General features: G+C 41.7%; 2 protein-coding genes across 3 annotated transcripts; both read left to right on the top strand.

Moving 5' to 3' along the window:
- Positions 1 to 977: 977 nt before the first annotated feature.
- ube2s (ubiquitin-conjugating enzyme E2S) lies at positions 978 to 6,025 on the top strand. The gene is made up of 4 exons (XM_051407114.1): positions 978 to 1,169; positions 2,465 to 2,612; positions 4,049 to 4,239; positions 4,330 to 6,025. Exons 1-4 carry the CDS (start codon positions 1,167 to 1,169, stop codon positions 4,696 to 4,698), a joined length of 711 nt encoding a protein of 236 aa, XP_051263074.1. The 5' UTR covers positions 978 to 1,166; the 3' UTR covers positions 4,699 to 6,025.
- A 1,451-nt stretch (positions 6,026 to 7,476) lies between these two features.
- LOC127367227 (protein shisa-7) lies at positions 7,477 to 17,850 on the top strand. Of its 2 annotated transcripts, none has more exons than XM_051406909.1 (6): positions 7,477 to 8,120; positions 10,263 to 12,815; positions 13,622 to 13,776; positions 14,303 to 14,368; positions 14,627 to 14,812; positions 15,034 to 17,850. In XM_051406909.1, exons 2-6 carry the CDS (start codon positions 12,049 to 12,051, stop codon positions 15,957 to 15,959), a joined length of 2,100 nt encoding a protein of 699 aa, XP_051262869.1. In that variant the 5' UTR covers positions 7,477 to 8,120; positions 10,263 to 12,048; the 3' UTR covers positions 15,960 to 17,850. The 2 variants fall into 2 exon arrangements, with proteins under 2 accessions (XP_051262869.1, XP_051262870.1); XM_051406910.1 differs by lacking the exon at positions 7,477 to 8,120 and adding an exon at positions 8,798 to 8,904.
- Positions 17,851 to 19,648: the final 1,798 nt, after the last annotated feature.

The following is a 19,648-nucleotide window of genomic DNA, read 5'->3' as shown; positions in this document are numbered from 1 at the left end:
GCCAGGATTGTGAATTAAAATACATTTATAATCCAGGTCTGGAAGTGTTGGGACTACTAATTTGCAGGTGTTATCACTTTCACAGACTTTTATGTGCAGAAATGCTCTTCAGAATGAATACTTTTAGCTGTATCTTGTATCTTATTTGTGTGTATTGTTGTAAAGTCATGACAAAGGAGGCAGATGTTTTCAGGGACATCTAGAACAAAACAAATTTCACTATATTATGGAAATGTATTTCTACTGCTTTTTAGATGTTTGTCTTGTTTTTTTTGTGATGATGATGTTTTATTTGAGTTGGTCAACTCAACTCCTGCATCTTGCTACCCAACATCCACGACCACAATAGAAAATAACAGAATTCAGGTTGTGAAAAGTGGCCAGTTCATATCATAGATATATATGTTTACATTTTGCACAGTTGTTATATGTTACTGTTGTGAGTGGGTTTTATGATGTTTAACAATTTTGGTTATTGGCAAAAAAACGTTCTGCCTACACAACATTATATACATAATGTTTGTTGTTATAAACCAGTGTGTGTCCTGTAAATGCCTGCCTTTATCTTTACTAATATGAACTGTGTCTGCTTTTGCTGCTTTCCTGGTCAAACTTTTAATTTTCATAGTTTGAGGTGGGCTGATATTTTTGATTCAGTTGTCCGTGTATCAGTCCCACCCTGTTAATCAATTGCTCCCTTACAGGCAATGTTCTCCCTCCACCAGCTTCTCTTTCTATATGAAACAGTGAGACTTTCTCTCCTGACTCGTGTGAGGTTGTATTTCATTTAACAGATTTATATTCTCAGTATTGTTCGGGGAGGATATGAGTTTTTCAAACGGACCAATGGCTGACGAGCATCAGTCATATTTTCAATTCCGTGAGGCTGATTGGCCGCTCAACTGTGACGCAACGACAACACCGTCTCATCATTGGCTCAAGGTTTATGACGTCTCATGTCACTGAGATGCCCATTGGTCTGTGGTTGTAGGTTAAACTGAGGATCGTATTTTTGTTCCTGTGTCAACGAAAAGAAGAAAAGAACAGTAACCAGTTAAGACCCGGCTAAGTTTTCATCAAAGATATTTTTTCACACATTACGGAAAAGTCTCCTCATATCTGAAACCAGGCAGACATCCACCATCCTAGCAGAACTCTTTTTGAAGATGGTAAGTCGGATGGCCGAGCTTATTGCTAAGAGCTAGCGGCAGTAGCTGCTAGCTTGATCCGACGTTTAGCCGTCGCCAGCCGTCGAGCTTTTAATTCGGGTTGTGTCTACTTGCTGGAGTCCCTGGCGTTAATTAAGAACCGTCATTTAAATTTGTGTAATTTAATAAATAAACTGTTCATAATAGATAGTGTATCGCACATTTTAAAACCACCGAACAGCTTTAACATGTTATAAGACTGAGGCTAGGCTAGTAACGTTACCGCTAAAGGTAATGAAACGCTAACGTTAAAGTTAACTATCGACTGAATGGAGGCTGCAATCACCGCACAGTTATCTTTATACTAATGTTACCTGGCTGTCGGGGTTGTGTCAGCGCCAGATAAGATTACGTTACATAAATAGTTTGACTTTTTTTTTTTTTTTTAAGGATTACTACGTGGGGTAAACTTATTTTATTGCTCACCCAAAACAGCTCAATGTTTCTTATTCGTCAAGGTTATGTTGATGGTTATGAACATGTAATGAAGAGCAATAACTGATGAAGAGCAACCTAACACAGAAAACCACGGCGTGTGTGTGTGTGTGTGTGTGTGTGTGTGTGTGTGTGTGTGTGTGTGTGAACATGAGGAACAGAAAGATATAAAGTCATAATCGATTATGTTGTTGGTTTTGTCTCTTGCACGCTGAACCTTTAGTGATGGTTCATGTTTGTCTTTTATTATCTGAAACCGAGTAGTTATGTGTTTAGACTTCATCAGAAATATTGCGTTGGTTTGTTTTAATGTTCACACAATGTATTGATATTAGCGAAAGCGTGCAAGGCATCCCAATTAGGAACGCAGCCAATGACTATATGCATTAATATAGCTTATTTAAACTGATACTAGTGTTTGTAAATCTCAAGTTAATATGGTATCTTCTCTGTAGAGAATGTCAAAATGCAGGTGCAAAACGGGTTGCATATGCTAAGAAAATACAACCATAATACTTGCTTGCATTGTATATGTTTTTGGTATTAAGGTGATATGCTGGTAAAATATTGGCAGTTTAGAAAAGTCTGTTTAAGCCGTTATCAGTATATAAGATACAGTTTACAGACATATAGGTACATTCAGCTGTGAACCTCCTGTCCTTCCTTCAGTCACTAAGTTATTGCGTCAGAAAAACAGCATGACCGTTTCTCTTGACATTGTCATAATACACCTAACTGAGATTTCCCCTTCGCAGTAGGCCTGTGTTTGTACATTATGTGCAACCCAAATCGACTCAACCATCTCTCTATCTCTGTCACAGAACTCCAATGTGGAGAATTTGCCTCCTCATGTTCTTCGCTTGGTCTACAAAGAGGTTTCAGCTTTAGCAGCAGACCCACCTGAAGGTATCAAGATTTACCCAAGTGAAGAAGACATTACTGAACTGCATACGTCCATTGAAGGACCGGGTAAGGATTGCTATATGGTGTCACATTGGTCATGAAACTCTTGAAAATTAAAACATGTCACACAACTAATTTTTTATTTTTTCCATTGAAGCTCACAGCGGTCTGCACCTCGCTGTGTGTGCGTTCTTAAAGTAAGAAATGGTTGCATGATGCTGAATATGCTGTTAATACCCGTAACAGTATATTCAGTACAGAGATCTGTTTCTGTCTATCCACGAGACTCAGCATTATATATTGTCTCACTTCTCCATAAAACCCTGGTTAAATAGAGTTACAGAACATGTATATTGCCTTCTATTGATCGGGCATTCAAACAACAGGTAACAATCACATTATTCTAGTAGACCATACACTTTGAATCTGAATTTAAAAAAGCTAGAATAAGCTGGCATACATTTTGTTAAGGTATATAATAATTTTTATCACATCCACTCTTAGGTAACTAATTGTACAATTTCCTATGACCTCTTTGGCTTTTATGATGCCAGTTTTTCGCGTCATACTTGCTTCCTACAGTATGTCAGCTGCCCAACCACTACACATTCAGTAAAACAGCTTGATAACTATTTGCCAGTGAAAAGAGGTTTCACTCGATGACCAACCTTTTATCATCATCTTAAGGTAATAACAGCTCTTGCCTCTGTTTACCTCTCTCGCTTATGATGACTAAGATGTCACAGTTGTCTGCTCCACTATGTGAAGGTAGTCGGTGGTTAACTATCCACAGTTAAATAGTAAGCTCTGCCACCAGCTTCACTGAACTACTTTTTTTTTTTTTGCATAATTTACTCATCAGGCAAACAACTCCTTAAGATGTACATTAATGCATCTGTTTTACAAAGTGGAAATTATTCTTCTCCATGGGTCTTAAAAAATGTACATTATTGTGTAAAGGATCTATTTCTGGATTTTGTAGATGGTTTTTTTAATTACATCTGAGACAGCTCATCCACTTAAACCACAAAGCCAACACTGTTCATGCTACCGTGTCACTATGAGCTCATTGCTTCAGACCTTGTTATTGTAAAGTAGTCCTTGAAGAGCCAGACACTTGTCGGCATATAGTTCCCTCCTCAACAGAGCAACTTTGTGCATCAGTTTGATTTATTAGGTACTCGTACTATTTATATCAGATTTTTATCAGATATTAAGCAAACAGACAGCATCCAAAACTGACATAATGCTTCCTTCAGTCGTCATTTTCATTAGATTTCATTATGTCATATATTCATTAGTGTATGTGACATTTTTCTTCATAACCTAGACTGATTATGATGAAGACACAGAGTTTGAACTAGCTGATCAGTGGCTGACTTGGATGTAACATTTTCTGTGTTTTTGTTAGTTGACTCAGTTGCCGCTCTATGACCCTCTTTCTTTTTATGGGGCGAGTGAGGACATACTGTTCATGAGATTAATTCTTTATGCTTTGACAGAGGGAACTCCGTTTGCTGGTGGCGTTTTCCGAATGCGCCTGGTCCTCGGGAAGGACTTCCCTGCGGTTCCACCCAAGGGGTATTTCCTGACCAAGATTTTTCACCCCAACGTGGGTCACAAGGGAGAGATCTGTGTCAACGTGTTGAAGAGGGACTGGAAGGCAGAACTCGGCCTCCGACATGTCTTACTTGTAAGAGGGACCGTCAGTCTTTGATGTTTTGAGTGTGGGCTGTGTTGCCTCCACTGTTTTTACATTTCCATCTCCCTTATTTCCCCACAGACGATCAAGTGTCTTCTCATCCATCCGAATCCAGAGTCGGCTCTGAACGAAGAGGCCGGGCGCTTGCTGTTAGAGGACTATGCAGAATATGAGTCCCGAGCTCGTCTGCTCACAGAGATCCACGCCATGGGCGGGCCCGGCGGGACCTCTGGGGCACCTCAGGACCCTAATGACGGCCCACAGCCGAAGAAACACGCAGGTGACCCCACAAAGAGGGCAGGACCCAGTGCGGCAGCTGTGCCAGCAGCTCTGGGTAATGGAGCTAACGGAGCCAGTACCACCACCAGCAATAGCAACAGTAGTAGTAGCACTAATAATGTAGCAGGGAAAAAGAAAGCAGACAAAAAGCGTGCATTGAGGCGACTTTAATACCTCAGCGAAATTCTCAGTGTGTGTGTATGTGTGTGTGTGTGTGTGTGTGTGCGCGAGAGTGTAAATATAAATATTGAAGTGTGCTGATGATGTTTTTGTTCCCTTTTTTTTTTTGACTCTTTCTACCACCTATCCAGACTGTCCACTTTGTACTCATACCTTACCTTCTGTCTTGCCACCACTTTGTCCTGTTGGCATTACAGGTTTGTTAATTAATTCCATACCTACAGACACGATGAAAAATATATCTGTTCCTCTTTTTAAAGGAAAGACAACACTTTCAATGTGGAAACCATGCTATGTGTTGTATTTTGCCTTCGGCCTAGCATAAATGAATAATACAGGGAATGGGTTTCACTGTGCAAAATATGGCCTGTAATTTCTGTCCAGTAATCAGACACAACCACTATTGTCTCAGACTTGATATCAGCTCTTTTTAAAAGTGTTTCTTGGTAAATGCCGCTGTGATGGTACTGTGTACTGCTCAGCCAGGCTCACTCATGAGTCTAAACCAGGATGTTACTTTCATTAAAGTCAGGTATTCAAATTGAGCTCAAAGGAAATAGTGGTAGAAGTCGCTAAACAATTATGCAAGGAGTTGGTGGGTTCACAATTGGGAGAGAAGTGTTGTCAAAGATCACGCAAAATGGTAACATCTTTTTAAATTGTATTTTTCATATTATGAGCTGGATGAAGTAAAGGTATGGAAAGAGTTAGCATTTGGATAAAAGATCTGTTTTGTTTTTCATGGAATCTCAGCCCCTTTTTAAGTTTTTCTAAAATTGTTTCACTGTCCAGTATTTTCAAAAGTTGTTTAGAATTGACATGTCCATATTCAGCTGTCTTGTGGTTGTGTGTGAAGACCTAGATCAGTGGCTTAAAGGGAACAGGGTAGGCTGCCAGACTACTTTATAAATAAAAAAACAAATGAATCATTTATTCTCTGTATTAACCATACAGTGGTGTGACTCGTTTAAACTACCCCTGTTTCCCTACAAAGCAGTTTGTGCTCTCAAATACCCAGCTGTCCGACCAGCCATGTGGGTACCTGAGAAGACATCTGTCGGAAAACTTTCACGTTTGATAGAATTTGTCTCTTGACCCGTTGCACTGGCGGGGTTTCCTGGGCAGGTTTTCTCTCTGTTCTAAATGCATGCGGGGCCTACATTTCCCAAGGAAACACACTGAAGCACTGTGTTAATTTGGATGGAAAAGGTGCCCCTGAAACTCCTGTCATTGTGCAGACTGTTGGCTGGATATTTTATGTCCATTTTAAATTATTTAAATTAATAAAACATTGAAATACAAGAAGTGAAATGAAAAATGACTCATATTTGCTTTTTTTTTTCTTTATCTGGTGTTTTGTATGCGTAACTGTTCATTATAGGTGTATCAGTGGATTCTCGGCTGAGGCTTTTACTGTGCACTTAATTTTGTTTATAGTGGTCTCCTGTTCTGCAGTGATGGAATAACCATTATGAGGAAATCAGTAATTACATCCACCCCAGCAAACCAGTGCGTGAAAGTGCACACGGTACAGCGTCATTGGAGCATCTAATGAAGGGCTGCACTGCCTCAGCTACAGACGTGCAGCAGCCCACCCACCTGTGTAGAAATAGCAGCCTGCCATACAGGTAATTATCAGGCCCGTCTTAGACACCTGGGGCTCCACGTAACCCTTTACACCTTCCCCAAGCCCCCGTTTCTGAAAGAGCTTACCTCCTTTCCCACCTGCCGTCCACCTCTATGGCATTTCCTCCCCCATTTTCTTTTCTTTCGGCTGCAGCCACTTCCCTTGCTGTTATCTGAAAGCCAACTTTGACATTTATTTGGTTGAATAAAATGAATCTTTGGTCTGATGTGGGTCAGGTTTAAAGGGAGTGTGTCACACAGAGTGCAGCGGTGTTAATTATGATTCATCCTTTTAGGTCTGATCACAGATTCAGACTCATGTAACACGATCCTCGGTTTAAAATTGACTGTAAAGAGAAAAAAACCAAACTAAATCCGGTTTCATTCATGTGCACGTTGGTCCGAGGATCGTGAGGAGGCACTTTAACTGTACGTGAAGGTGGAATGAAGCCAAAACAAGAACCAACTTCCTTCTCTTACAAACCTCATTCTGTTTCTCTCCTCCTTCACTCTCTTTTACTGCTTCGCCTCGACTGTCTCCCCCCCCGCTAGTCCTGAACTTAAAGAAGACCCCTCTGAATTGCCGGTGCAGGTCCGGGTCTAATTGACAGTTTCGTTCACGCTCCAGTGTTGGAGCTTTTTTGCGCCAATCCTCTCCCCTTCCCCGTTTTCATCGCTTTCATAATTGCCACCAACATAATGACACAGTTGCTGTGGCAACCGTGTCTCTCTTTTTCCTCTCTCCCTCATAACACACACACACACACACACACACACAGAAGAAAAAAAAAAAAACACACACTCTTTTGGATCTCGGAGTTCTTCCGCTGAATTTACCGGCTGATTTAATTTTGTAAGTTGTTTTCCCCACACACACACACACACACACACACACACACACACACACACACACACACACACACCCCTTTTGTGGCTTTCTCTCAGCCCTCAATTTGACTTCTTTTGAAAGAGCATGTCCTGACTGATGTGTATGTGTACTTTTGCCAGTGAGGGTCATTCAATTAAAGAGTAGAGTGAAGTGAAATGGGGGGGGGGGATACAGATGAACGCCACCAGTTGAATGGGCCTATTGACCAGCAGCGCGGAGTTGAGAGTCTCATCAGCACCAGTCTGACCGACCAATCACAGCGCTCCTCCTCTGGCGGACCTCCGTGAGGCCAGTCGCAGTTAGGCGGTGTAATCTCGCTTGGAAATTATGAAGGGAACCAGCCTCAGTCAGTTCTAGATGGAGAGAGGAGAGAAAGAAAAAAAAAAGTTAAATTGAGCGGAAATCATCTGGCGAGCATTTTAAAGCGTCTGACACCTGAATTACTGCGTGTTCTCCAGGATAGTTAACCGCACTGTAACTGTAACTAGTGCATAGTTGAATTGCCTTTGTCACATGTATCTGAAAATCTCAGAACATCTCGTTGGGCACTGATTCTCTCTCTCTCTATCTCTCTCTCTCCCCCCCCTCTCTCTTTCTCTCTCTCTTTCTCCTGCTCGCGTTTTTTTTTCTCTCTTTCTGCCGCGATAATGGATTAACAATAGCCGGATGGAGACCGATTGAGATCTGCAGCACTTGTAGAAAAAACACGGGCATTTAAAGAAAAAGGGGGGCAAAAAAGAAAAAAAGGAAAAAACAGGTGGCAGATCCGGCAACAGTTCACGCTGTCCTGATCATCCTCTGCTACAATAACAGGCTGCCATCTGAGAAACGCTGAGATACAGTGCGCAGGCTCTCCCAGCGCTGTTCTCCAGCATCAAAACCCCAGAGCAACGCACAGGTAAGACACGACATTATGCACCTTTTATTAATGCAACACCAATTACCGAATTGCGAGTGAAACTGTGTGATACCTACATTGTGTATGTTTTCTGTCTGTATGAAAAACGAGTTTGGGCATCTTGTTTAGACGCATCAGCTGTGCTGGAGGCTGTCAAACAAAACATTTGGATGAAAGCTGCGCCACAGAAAACATCCACACAGGCTTTCTGATGGGCAGACATGTTTTTCATCACTTAAACACTTTAATCGACAACTGCCAGCACATTGCGACATTATGAACATATTGATATTAAGACCACTGATAACACACGCATCCAGCCGGACTACACACACACACACACACAAACACACACCGGCACGGATACACCCACGCACTTTTTAGCCTACTGATACATGCAAGTCATGTCCATAACCCGCATGCTTGTCCACTGCAAGTTGCAACTTATTAACCTAATGAAGGGTGGCTTTTAGTCTGAGGAGTCGATGTTTTAAAACCACTCGGCTGATGCGGAGTCATTGCGCAGCATATATTTTTACTGATAAGACTCAAAGCAAACCGCTGCTGCGCGTCTTTCACTGTCATTTATTGTCTTTTGCGTCAACATGACTTCTATTTAGGATGTTTTCCCCCCTCCTCTCATTCACATCACAGCGCGCTTTGCAACAGCGTTTGTAAAGAGGGGGGAAAAAACGAAGCCATTTTGTTTCATTTCCAACAAACACCTGTTGAGATTGTTGCATGCCCAGCCGTCTGCACATCTGGTCAGCATCCTGCAATCAAAGTAAGGGCGCCGTTTGGTTCATTTGCCTTTAGATACAATTGCTTGCAGTGCCAGGAATCTGTGGAAATGGTTTGTTCTCCCTCCAGTGGCCATGTAACTCAGGGATGCATCTTCACAGTTCTGAATGTGTGCCCTTCACCCTTTGGTTCCCATTCTCGCTCTCTCTACTGCAATGCTTCAGCAGCACAGTATAGAGATACCTACAGGAAAACATTTGCTTCTTTTGTACGTTGAGTCACTTTGCTGGCAAGATATGTATCAGACTACAAGGTTTTAGACTGCAGGACGACTGACACTCCGTATTTTGAATTAATATCTGGAATAATTAGAATTTAAAATCTTGTGCATTGTTAGAAAGCCGCATTTGCACATTTATCTGGGAGTGGTTTGGATATCTGACCACAGAGTCCCCGTGAAGTGAATGGAGTCAGAGTAGAAAATATGGTAATGGAAGTTGAGCAGCGCTCGCAGATGCAATGCAAAGACATCAGTGTCATCTTGTCGAGCAAGGGACGGGCAGATGTGACTTTGAATCTGGTTTGGCTAATGGGTGTAGATTGGATTCTGCCTCCCTTCTCTTTCACTGCCTCTTTCACTCACACACAGACAGAGCTGCAGTGCTATTCTGAGAGAGTTAGCTGCCTCAACCCACGCACAGAATCTGAGAAAGAGAGAAAGGCAGAACGAGGGAGAAGGATGGAGCAAGAGGAATAAAAGGAGAGAGAAAGACTACAAGGAGGTTTACAGAATGTCTACTATAGTCTCTCACATACACACACACACACACACACACACACACACACACACACACACACACACACACACACAAAGAAAGCCTTTTTACAGTTTCAGATTGTACCCCTTTAACTGCTCTAACAGCATCTGATTTACAGTCTTGATTAGCACTCCTCTTGTGTGTGGCATTGACTGTATTTGCAGATCTGTTTGGTGGTGCTGTTTGTGTGATGTGCTATGTTGTATTGGTAAGTGCTGGGAGAAATGTACTTGATTCTGTGCCACCCACACACCGCCCTCCCACTCATGGTCGTCTCTGCATCTATACCTCTGGCTCTTCCCGCTCGCCACAATCTCTTTGCTCATTTAAATCCCTACCCTGCATTTATCCCTCTGCTCTCTTTCTCTCTTTCTCTATCATTGGCTTTTCAGGAGCGTGTTCCTCCTGCAACCAAACAGGCACGCTAACACACACACTCGGCCTCTTGGAATTCACACACACACACACACACACACACACACACACACATAAAGCAATTAATAAAAATGATTGTATTGTGTGCACTCAAAATGTGCACGCATGAGTGTCAATAAGTGATCATGTCTCTCGTTTGTATTTGCAGTGGAGGCTCGGCACGACACCTTCCAGGTTCGATTGTCGACGTGTAAACCCCAAAGACAATTCTGGAAATCAACATTCAATCAACATTTAGAGGCGACAGAAGAGAAATTCTCCTGGAGAGAGGAAGCGAGAGGAAGAGAGAGGAAGAGAGAGCGCTCTTTTGGAACATTAGTCAGTGGGAGAACTGCTGCTTTGTGTCTCTCATTTTTCCTCTGCTGAACTCTTCTCAGAAGGTCAGAGGAGCATGTAACTGAAACAAGTGGAGCCCTCGGTGATTTCAGCATTCTGTCTCCCCCATCTGTGCCTACATTCTCTGCTACAGATAGGGACGTTTTTGATAATTACATATAATTATAATTTCTGTGGGAGACAGATCTGCTTCTGTCTATTATTGCCAACACCTCCAACACAATAACTTCACACATTTACATATTTCTCAACAAAAGTGATATTCTTTGAACCTTCTGAGACAAATCAGGAATAATTTTACTTGGAGAGACATGTCACACGGAGAAGCAATGCGCCATTCAGTTCATGTCTAATTAGTGATACAGTTGAATGACACAGGCGACTTTTTGTGCCTAAAAGCTGAATACAGAACATTTCAATTCCGTGACGTTTGCCTCATTTTGCAAAGTGTTTTACAGGCTGGGAGTCATTTCCTTGGTTTATGCTTACTCCTAATTTTCAGCTGTTACAGTCTTCTAGCACTTAAGCTGAGCCTCCCTCATTATCACCCCCGGCCCAATCACAGTAACAGTCCGTGCCAGGCGAGTACTGATGCACATTAATCCCACCATAGAAAAGATTGAGATAAAGTACGTGGTGTGTCTATAGATGTGATGAGTGCCTAAAACAAGTTAACATGGAGATAAGTCCCTGCTCCAGAGAAACTAGGCATTATTAATTGGCGTTTTTCATCAGTGGTGCACTCAGTTAATACAATTTAATTGTTTACAATGCCAAAAAACACCAAATATATGAAAAGAATTATAGATTTCATACATTTTTCCAGAAAAGAATTGCTTACAGCTTAAATAAGTGCCAGTTCTTAATGTATGTAGTGCCAGACTGAAATAGTCATCCAGGAATGAACAAACAGATAAAACTGTTTACATCTGACCGAATACGGGCCATAGACTATTGTTCAAGTGCCACAATCAGCACAGGAATGTGTGGGACTGCCATATTTTATTGAAAATACTTGCTACAAATCTTTACTGGCCTTTGTGGTTACAGAAGAATTATTCCATCCAGCAGTACGTCAGATATTTGTTCTTTTGTTCAGTGGCACATGTAGAACAAGGCATTAAGGACTAAAAGCATGAAGATTGTTGTTTTCAATTTGTCCTTTTTACAAAGATGCATCCATTTTAGTGTTCTAGACTTAAGAGGTGTTTTTGGAGGGCAAAAGATGAAGTCATTACACATTCAGAGTTTCTTTCTAGCAGTAAATTAAAACCATTTTAAGACCATTATCAACAATTATTGAAACCTACCAACTGATTTTAATAGTGTGGGTCTTTTTCATTTGTATTGTTCCTGACCTTTTCAATTATTACACCATATAAATACTCAGTTTCTGACAAAACAAAAAAAACAGGCTTCAAATTTCATCACCCAACTTTACTGAATGAAACTACTGATACATCATCAATATCCAGTAAGTTGTACATGCTACTTGAATATTTCACATGCCATTTTAGTGGGTTAAACTGCAAAAGCGGATACAGTGTTGCAACTGCATTGACTCAACAACAGAAAATAGATCTCTTAGTCATGTAAAAATGACGCCCACCACCAATCTCAGAGTCCTCGCTGTCTCCCTTCTCTCCCTCCTTACTGCCCCACTTACCACTGTTGTGGAGACCTCTCCGTCCCCCCCTCCTCAACACACAGATCGCTCAGGGAGGCCGTTCACCGAGCAGCCCAAGACAGGCCCCAGCCCCTCTCTCCTGCTCCTTGCCATGCAGGCCAATATCAGGCCAGCTGCTCTCCAGGGCAGGACCAAAACCCCTGAGAAACTTCCAGAAACCTCAGAGGGAGTTCTGGAAGCGCCTCCGAAACCCCTTCCCCAGGTAATGTTCCCCAAGAATGTGACATCAGCGGAAGCCCTTGCACCTCCCCTAGGCGCTGCCCAGGTAGCGCCCATTCCACCCCGCCTGATGGATGTTTGGATGGATGTATGTCGGGGTTATTATGACGTAATGGGACACTTTGACAGCGCTTTCAACTGCTCCAAGGACACCTTCGTCTTTTGCTGTGGAACCTGCCACTACCGCTTCTGTTGTCCAGATCGAAATCGGCAACTGGAGCAGGACAGCTGTAAAAACTATGACTCTCCACACTGGGCCAAGCCACAGACTGACTCCATGATCATATCAGAGGAATTAGGTCCTGACCCAGACTTTGATCCACTGAAGCAGCAGAGCCACAACACGGGCTTCGTCATTGGAGGCGTTATTGTGTTCATGGTGGCTGTCGCTGTGGGCATCAAGGTGGTCTTCAACAAGGTGCAACAGGAAGCCAACCAAAGGGACCTCAACATGCCCAGGTGAGGCTTTGAAATTTTTCTTTTTTCTTTTATCATCTCTCACAGCTGGATTTGTTATTTCATTCCATGTATGAATACTGTATGTATGAAATTAGGTTTTCAGGACTCCATAAATGGCCCAGATTCATCATTCTGGGCTCAGAATAATGTTGTTAGTCATCAGTTGAAACATATTTGATCTTCATCGAGTGGCTGCTGCAGAAATCATGGTTGTTTTGATTCCTCTGGGCTTTTTATCTCATATATGGCCCGTAATCTTGGCATAAAGATTTGCATTTCGATTATACTGTATACAGCTCACATTTTTCCATCTTGGACTACAGTAGTGGAGGATGATGGTTGCAGACTGATATTGAACACTGGTTGATCCCTTAAAGAATGCAAATTATAAATAGTGTATTGTTTATCATCATTGTGCACAAATTTATATCCAAACCATTGGCAGGTGACTGGGGCTGATTCCTACACAACTGAAATACAGTATATTTTTGGAAATTATAAAATAGATGTTTAAGGAATTGTTGTGACATTAAATGAGCCTTCATCCTATGGTTGATCTGTTGCTTATCAATATGAATCACTCCACTGTACGAAATAATATATCTTGTGAGCAATATTTATAATGACAAATATGATTAAACCCTTGTTACAAAAGTGCTAGACCTAAAACATGACTTAACTTCACAGTGTTAGATGTGTTTCATCAATATGAATTTGATGTCATATGATAGTCAGTCATATAGCCAGTATTTTATTATCTATTTTATCTTGTGTTTCCTTTTTGCTTGTGTTTATGATATCATTAGAGCCCTGGTTGACATGTTGCGGCACCAGTCGAGCCCAGTCCAGCAGGATGAGAGAAACAACAGCGTGGCTCTGGCTGTAGGGGACGGACAGGGGACACTGGGGAGAGCTCCAAAAAATCTTTATGCCCCAGGACTGCCCAGCAAGGACAACAGATGTGAGGGTCTCAGGCTTTTTACAGCTTTAATGAATAACACACTCAGAGACACATTTAGAGCTTTTGTAAATGCATCCTCTGTATGCCGAGGCACATCGTGTTTGTCACATCTGTATCTGTTCCACCACCAAGATATGATGTTAATGGTTATTGAAAAAAAAAAAAAAAAAAAAAAGAATCCTCAATGGTGGAGTGCAAAAAAATGAAGTCTTGATAATTTCTCTGTACCGGCTGTGGTCACTGAGAAAACATACCTCCGTCTTCTTTGTGTGATAATATTAGGCCTCCACTTCAACATTCAAGTGGTTAAATGTACAGGAATCAGGAGATTAGTGCTTTTAGAATATGTATGCTTTACATGGTGATGTTGAAAAGGTCTGTGCATGTGAAATGATGTGAAGGTTAACTAATGCAGCTACTTAAATCTCTATGGTTGCCTTGATCTTTTTATGCTAAAGCACCATTGAACTGGATACTGCCTGACATCCATTTTGTGCTGATTACTTTATGTTCTTTTGACTTACAGTGGGCAATTTGCAACACAATTTCATCCACTCATCAGGCTCCAGCCCCAAACACACCGCAACTATTGGTAAGGCAGCTGGTGAAAGCCGGCCTCCTATGTAAATTACATGTAATCAACACAATGCTTCATTTACTTTTTATTTAAGCTCAAAAGTAGACTAATTCATCATTGCTTCGGTTGCTTGTTTTGGTGTTGAAAGCAAGTTAAAATCTGTCCGTTCCAGTGAATGTTAGCAAATTCACACCTTTCTGCGTGCAGTGCGCTATATCCAGAGGAGCAAATCTCATTTAACACACAGTTGTTTTCTCCCTGTGGTCTCTGCAGAACGCACCCCTCGAATGAACAATGCTCAGCTGGCAGCTGGAGGCACCCTGCTCTCCAGTAAACACAACAACACCAAATCCCAGCCTGCCTTCCACCACTCCCTGCACAACCTGGCTCAGCTGCCGCCCTCCTATGAGAGCGCCACCAAGCCTGAGCTCAATAGATACTCCTCACTCAAACGCCTCGGTAAGTACCTTCATTTTTGTGAAATAAGGACAAATGTTTCCGTCTGTCTGCCCCTCACTCCCCTTACAATGCTGTTTTTGCAGCTGTTTCATTTTATTTTTCAGTACTGAAGCACGGTGACACTCTTGACACTATGGCATAAAGTGCAGGATGCGTCATTATGTGCTGATGCTATTTACTGTGGTGATAAACAATTCAGAGAAATTTTGTTTGGCTTCCAGAGAAAGGTCTCGATGAGTACTCGTCTGGTTACTGCACCACCAAGCGCCGGCCTCACACTGCCCAGCCGGCCCTCCAGTCCTCTCAGCACCACCTACACTGGGGTGGAGACTACACCCTCAGTGGGAGAGGAACCCTCCCCAGGCACGCAGTCCGTCCCTGGATCCCGCCGCCGCCTTCTGGCATGCCTGCCTCACCCACCCCCAATCCTTACCCTCTGGATCCCCCGGAGCCACAGTACAACCCCAATTACGACACTCTCTCCAAGCCCCCAAGGAAAGTTAAGTCCACTGACCAGCTGCTCAACATGGGTGATGTCCCTGGCAACACAGGGACTCTGTCCAGGTTGTCCAAGAACCAGCAACACCAGTACTACAAAGCCATGGCTGCCTCCAATAAGAACTCCAACACGCAGACCCTCACCAGGAAGCCGCAGGACAGGAGAGAAGAGAGACAACAAGAACGGCTGCTCATGTCCCCAGACCATTTGGAGGAGAGGATGGGGGTCGGTGGGATGGGGGTTGTAGATCCGTACGCCCACACAGGAGGGATTGTCCCCACGCTGCCTCGCCAGCAGAAGGCCCAGTCCCAGCAGAACGTCTGCGCCACGCCATCCCTCGACCGACACCACATGATCAAGATGAACTCTCACCCCACATCCGGACGAGAGCAGGAGAGGAGCACGGGCATGACGGGGCACATGAGTGGGGGCATGGGCTGGGCGGGGGAGATGCCTGGGGCTGGGGTAGTCATGGGAACGGGAACACTAGGGGGCCACAGCGCCAGGAGGATGGCTTTTGCAGCGAAAAGGCAGAACACCATTGAGCAGCTACATTTCATACCGGGAGGGGGTGGTGGGGGATCAGGAGGAAGTGGAGGAGGGAGTCAGGGGATCAGGACAGGGAGTAAAAATGAGGTGACGGTGTAAGGTTTGTGCCTAATGTGGAGTTTACCCCTCATCAAAGGTATGGGAGTAGATCACCCTTCTGCATTTAACTATTAGATATACAACTACAAAACATAAAACTAGAAGTATAAAGTATAGTAACAGTATATAACGTGTTTAGGCTATTCAAATTAGTGTTATCTTGTAATAAATAGCTTAAATATGATTACTTAATTAAAAATCTAAGTGGGAAATATCTGTTCCAATTATGTGATAGCCTACATCAGCCATATTTTGTAACAAAATTTGCCATATTGCCATATACAGCGGTGCCATTATTTGTAGAAAGACTGACTGGAAGGGTGAAACAAAACTAACAGAAGTGTTGTTCATTATTTTGTTTTTATATATGTTTTTCAAAAAGTACTCAGGAGCCATATTAGATAGGGAACGAGACGAGATATATATATATATATATATATAAAAAAAAGAGGTCGATGAAGAGGAGGACCATGTGGAATATTGTATCACAGAATTTAATAGAGAATTGAGCCAACTACCTGCTGGACTGTCAACCTGCTCAGCCCTCACCAACAATGATTTATTAAACTGAATCTCATGGGTGAAAGGACCAGATGAGTCTGAATGAACCGTGTGCCTGGTGAGGGTTTTTTGAGATCGGACACACTGCTGAACCAACCTCATCCTGACACAGGGAGACAGAACTGAATTTTGTTGCTTCCTAGGTAAACGAGCAGACGGGGGTGGGGGCTGTTTCTGACTGGAACACAGCAGCCTGACACTATTGGCAGGACTCCGTGCCCGATTTAAATTGCCGACGTACCCACATTACCAATCTGATGCCTGGGTTGCCTAATTTTCCATGTGACCTTAGATCAAATCCCCAGAGGAACTCACACTCTGATCACTGTTACACTACAGGAGTGGTTAGATTGTGTTATGGGGGAGTTTTGCCCTAAAGTTCCCATCTATAAATCAGGACCTACATATAAAAAACAATGGGCTACCAAATAATTTAGAGCCATCTGTCACGTTATTACAAAACAAACATCTTGACATAAATGTAAATGAGTCAAGAGATAACAGACGTATGTGTTCAGTTTACCAATAAAAAAGGCAACCTGCTTTAAAGTAGGTTGTGCACGAAGAGCAAAGGTTTTTCTACAGAGCACAAATGAATAGACCATGACGCAGAGGTTGCACTTACACAACTGTCCTTCAAAGCCATTTATGGAGATACAAAGAAAATACCACAGAGGAAGCTGGTCTGACAATCACCGTTTTATTATTCTCACCAGGTGACAAATTATTCAAGTCAGTGATATTTTGTACAGTCAAAGGATTGGCTTCAGAGCAAGTCAAAAACCTCTGAGTCAGGAGAGAGGGCGACCTGAGGCCTTCTCCTGGCATGGCTCCATATGCCATAAGAGACTCGGATTGGTAAGGAAGCCCTGCCCATCCTCAAGACGAAGACCTTGCTGTATCATAACGCACTTCAGCCGGTATGAGTAAAAAAAACCACAAAAAAAAAACAGAAAACAGAAAAAAAATCTTCATCAATAACAACGCTTATCAATACTAAGGGCTATCCTATCCTATATACTGTAGTATGTGATATCTGTGGTCCATATAAAATGCTATCTCTTTCTCTTGATTTTGTGTTGATATTGTCATGATGTATTAAGTATTAATGTGTACAAAAAACAAGAGCAATTTAAGCACAGTTCAAAGAGAAACAGAGACAAAACTTTGCACAAATCTATCCCCTGATATTTGCACCAGATACAAACTTACTTTGTATCGTGTCCTCAAGGTTTACATTCTGTACAAGCATGGCTGAAAGTGTGACTGATCAATGGAAGGTATTGTACTGAGCAAGGATTTTCTTCTTTTTTTTTTTTTTTTTTTTTTTCAATCAACAGAAATCAGAGATAATTACGCCGATCAAAGAAGGAACTTGTTACTGCTTGGTTGTTTGTTCAGTCATGTGAAAGGATACAGAGATGAAATACTGATAAACAGAAACACAGATTTCATTTGGACAATCTTCCTATACACAGTGCTAAATGTAGTTGTTATGAATATGATGGAGTGTTATTATTAATAATTATTATAACTGTTATGGTTATTATTAACAATTATCTTATGATGTGATGTTCTTTTACTTGGTGGGATTTAAGTGTTTATTGTTTTTAGATAACTAGCATTCTCATGACTAGTTGGTTTTTCATACATCTGGTCATAAATTCAAGTTTTTAAAAACATTCTGAATCTTGATGCATGCCAGCTCCATTTCATTGAAAGGCATTTACAGTATGCCTGGATTTTAAGGTCATCAATATGGCCAATTTTCCAGCTGTATGTACTGTGCCTAGACATCGGCCTTATGACTTCCTGATCTCAAGTGATTACTTAGGTTTCCACTCGGGTACAAAACGACTATTGAAAAAATCTGCAGCCTTCTAAACGTATGTGTAGACGACAGTGTTTAAACAGCCGGTAAATGGATAGATGTGTTTGGGACGGGCCAGAAGTTATTAAACGCCACCAGACTGGACACAGTCTCCACTGCAGCAGCCTGACCCAATAACTTATTATGGGTTGTACACACTCAACCCATGATGCCATAATGTATGTGTGTTCGGGTGAATGTTTATTACACAGGTTTGGAGAGAAATGGAGGCGTAAAGGAAACCTGAATGCTTTGAGTGCAGTGTCTTTTTCAGGGAAATAGGACAGATGACATACAGTAGTATTAGATTTTTTTAATAGAGCCACAAAAGGTCTGTAGCAAAGTCTGTAATATCTCACAAGCCATATCCATCGAAACTCATTATCACAATTTTATAAATGGTTAATCTAATTTGTGCAAGTATTGTATTTTGTATAGCTAGTACAATCAGAATATTTTGAGTGATCTCTTTGACATTAATTTGAGGATTCAACAAATTATGTGTTAGTATTTAATGAATTGTACAGTGCCAAACTCATAACATTTTGTTGTCTTTCTATTGTCATAGCCTCCTACAAAACTACAGGGGTTATTTCTTTTTCACAACTGAGAACTAATACACAGGCAAGTCAGCTATATAAAAAAAGGCTAGTTATCAGAAAGAAATGAATGAATATGGTGTGTGTTTTGCCATTATGAATTCATTTGGAGAGAGGATGGTAAATGGCCACCTGAAATGTAAAGCATTACTAACAGTAAATTGTACGGACAGGGACAGTGTCCAGTAATGAAATTCATGGATTTATTTTCATGCCTATAAATTTCAAAACAACCCTTTTGTTATTGTTCAATGCATTGATCCCCTTGGATACAACAGTGACTTACAAAGAATTTGTATAATAAAGTTGGTGGAAAAAAAACATGTTTTGTCATTCATTATAGAGTCTGAGGTTACTTTAATGTGATGTATCTGTAATCTCTGTGAAGACGCCCACAACCTCTGCCATTATTGACTCCTTCGCCACATTGCTAATCAATATTACCAAACCAGGGGACAGTTTTCACTGACATTGATATATATTCTTATCCTAGTATTGAATATTTTAGAGATATTCCTCAACCATTTCACATTCTTTTCTCAAAGAGGCGCCATTATAAAAATAATTATATTTGTTATATTTATAAAATAAATGTGTTCCTCTGCATTTTGAAAGGCCTGGGTAATACCTGCAAACTCTGCTTGCCAACTTATTTTTTT

The sequence above is a fragment of the Dicentrarchus labrax genome, unplaced genomic scaffold (assembly GCF_905237075.1).
Source record: "Dicentrarchus labrax unplaced genomic scaffold, dlabrax2021, whole genome shotgun sequence".
Taxonomy (NCBI): domain Eukaryota; kingdom Metazoa; phylum Chordata; class Actinopteri; family Moronidae; genus Dicentrarchus; species Dicentrarchus labrax.
The sequence above is the reverse complement of the archived record's forward strand: the minus strand, read 5'-3'. Positions and strand labels throughout refer to the sequence as shown.

Bases quoted from the DNA above. Each gene is read 5' to 3' on its own strand.
- ube2s (XM_051407114.1), top strand. The intron at 2,613-4,048 runs GTAAGGATTGCT...ATGCTTTGACAG, and splicing joins TACGTCCATTGAAGGACCGG to AGGGAACTCCGTTTGCTGGT. The intron at 4,240-4,329 runs GTAAGAGGGACC...ATTTCCCCACAG, and splicing joins GCCTCCGACATGTCTTACTT to ACGATCAAGTGTCTTCTCAT.
- LOC127367227 (XM_051406909.1), top strand. From the start codon at position 12,049: ATGACGCCCACCACCAATCTCAGAGTCCTCGCTGTCTCCCTTCTCTCC. The intron at 12,816-13,621 runs GTGAGGCTTTGA...TGATATCATTAG, and splicing joins AGGGACCTCAACATGCCCAG to AGCCCTGGTTGACATGTTGC. The intron at 14,369-14,626 runs GTAAGGCAGCTG...TGGTCTCTGCAG, and splicing joins CAAACACACCGCAACTATTG to AACGCACCCCTCGAATGAAC.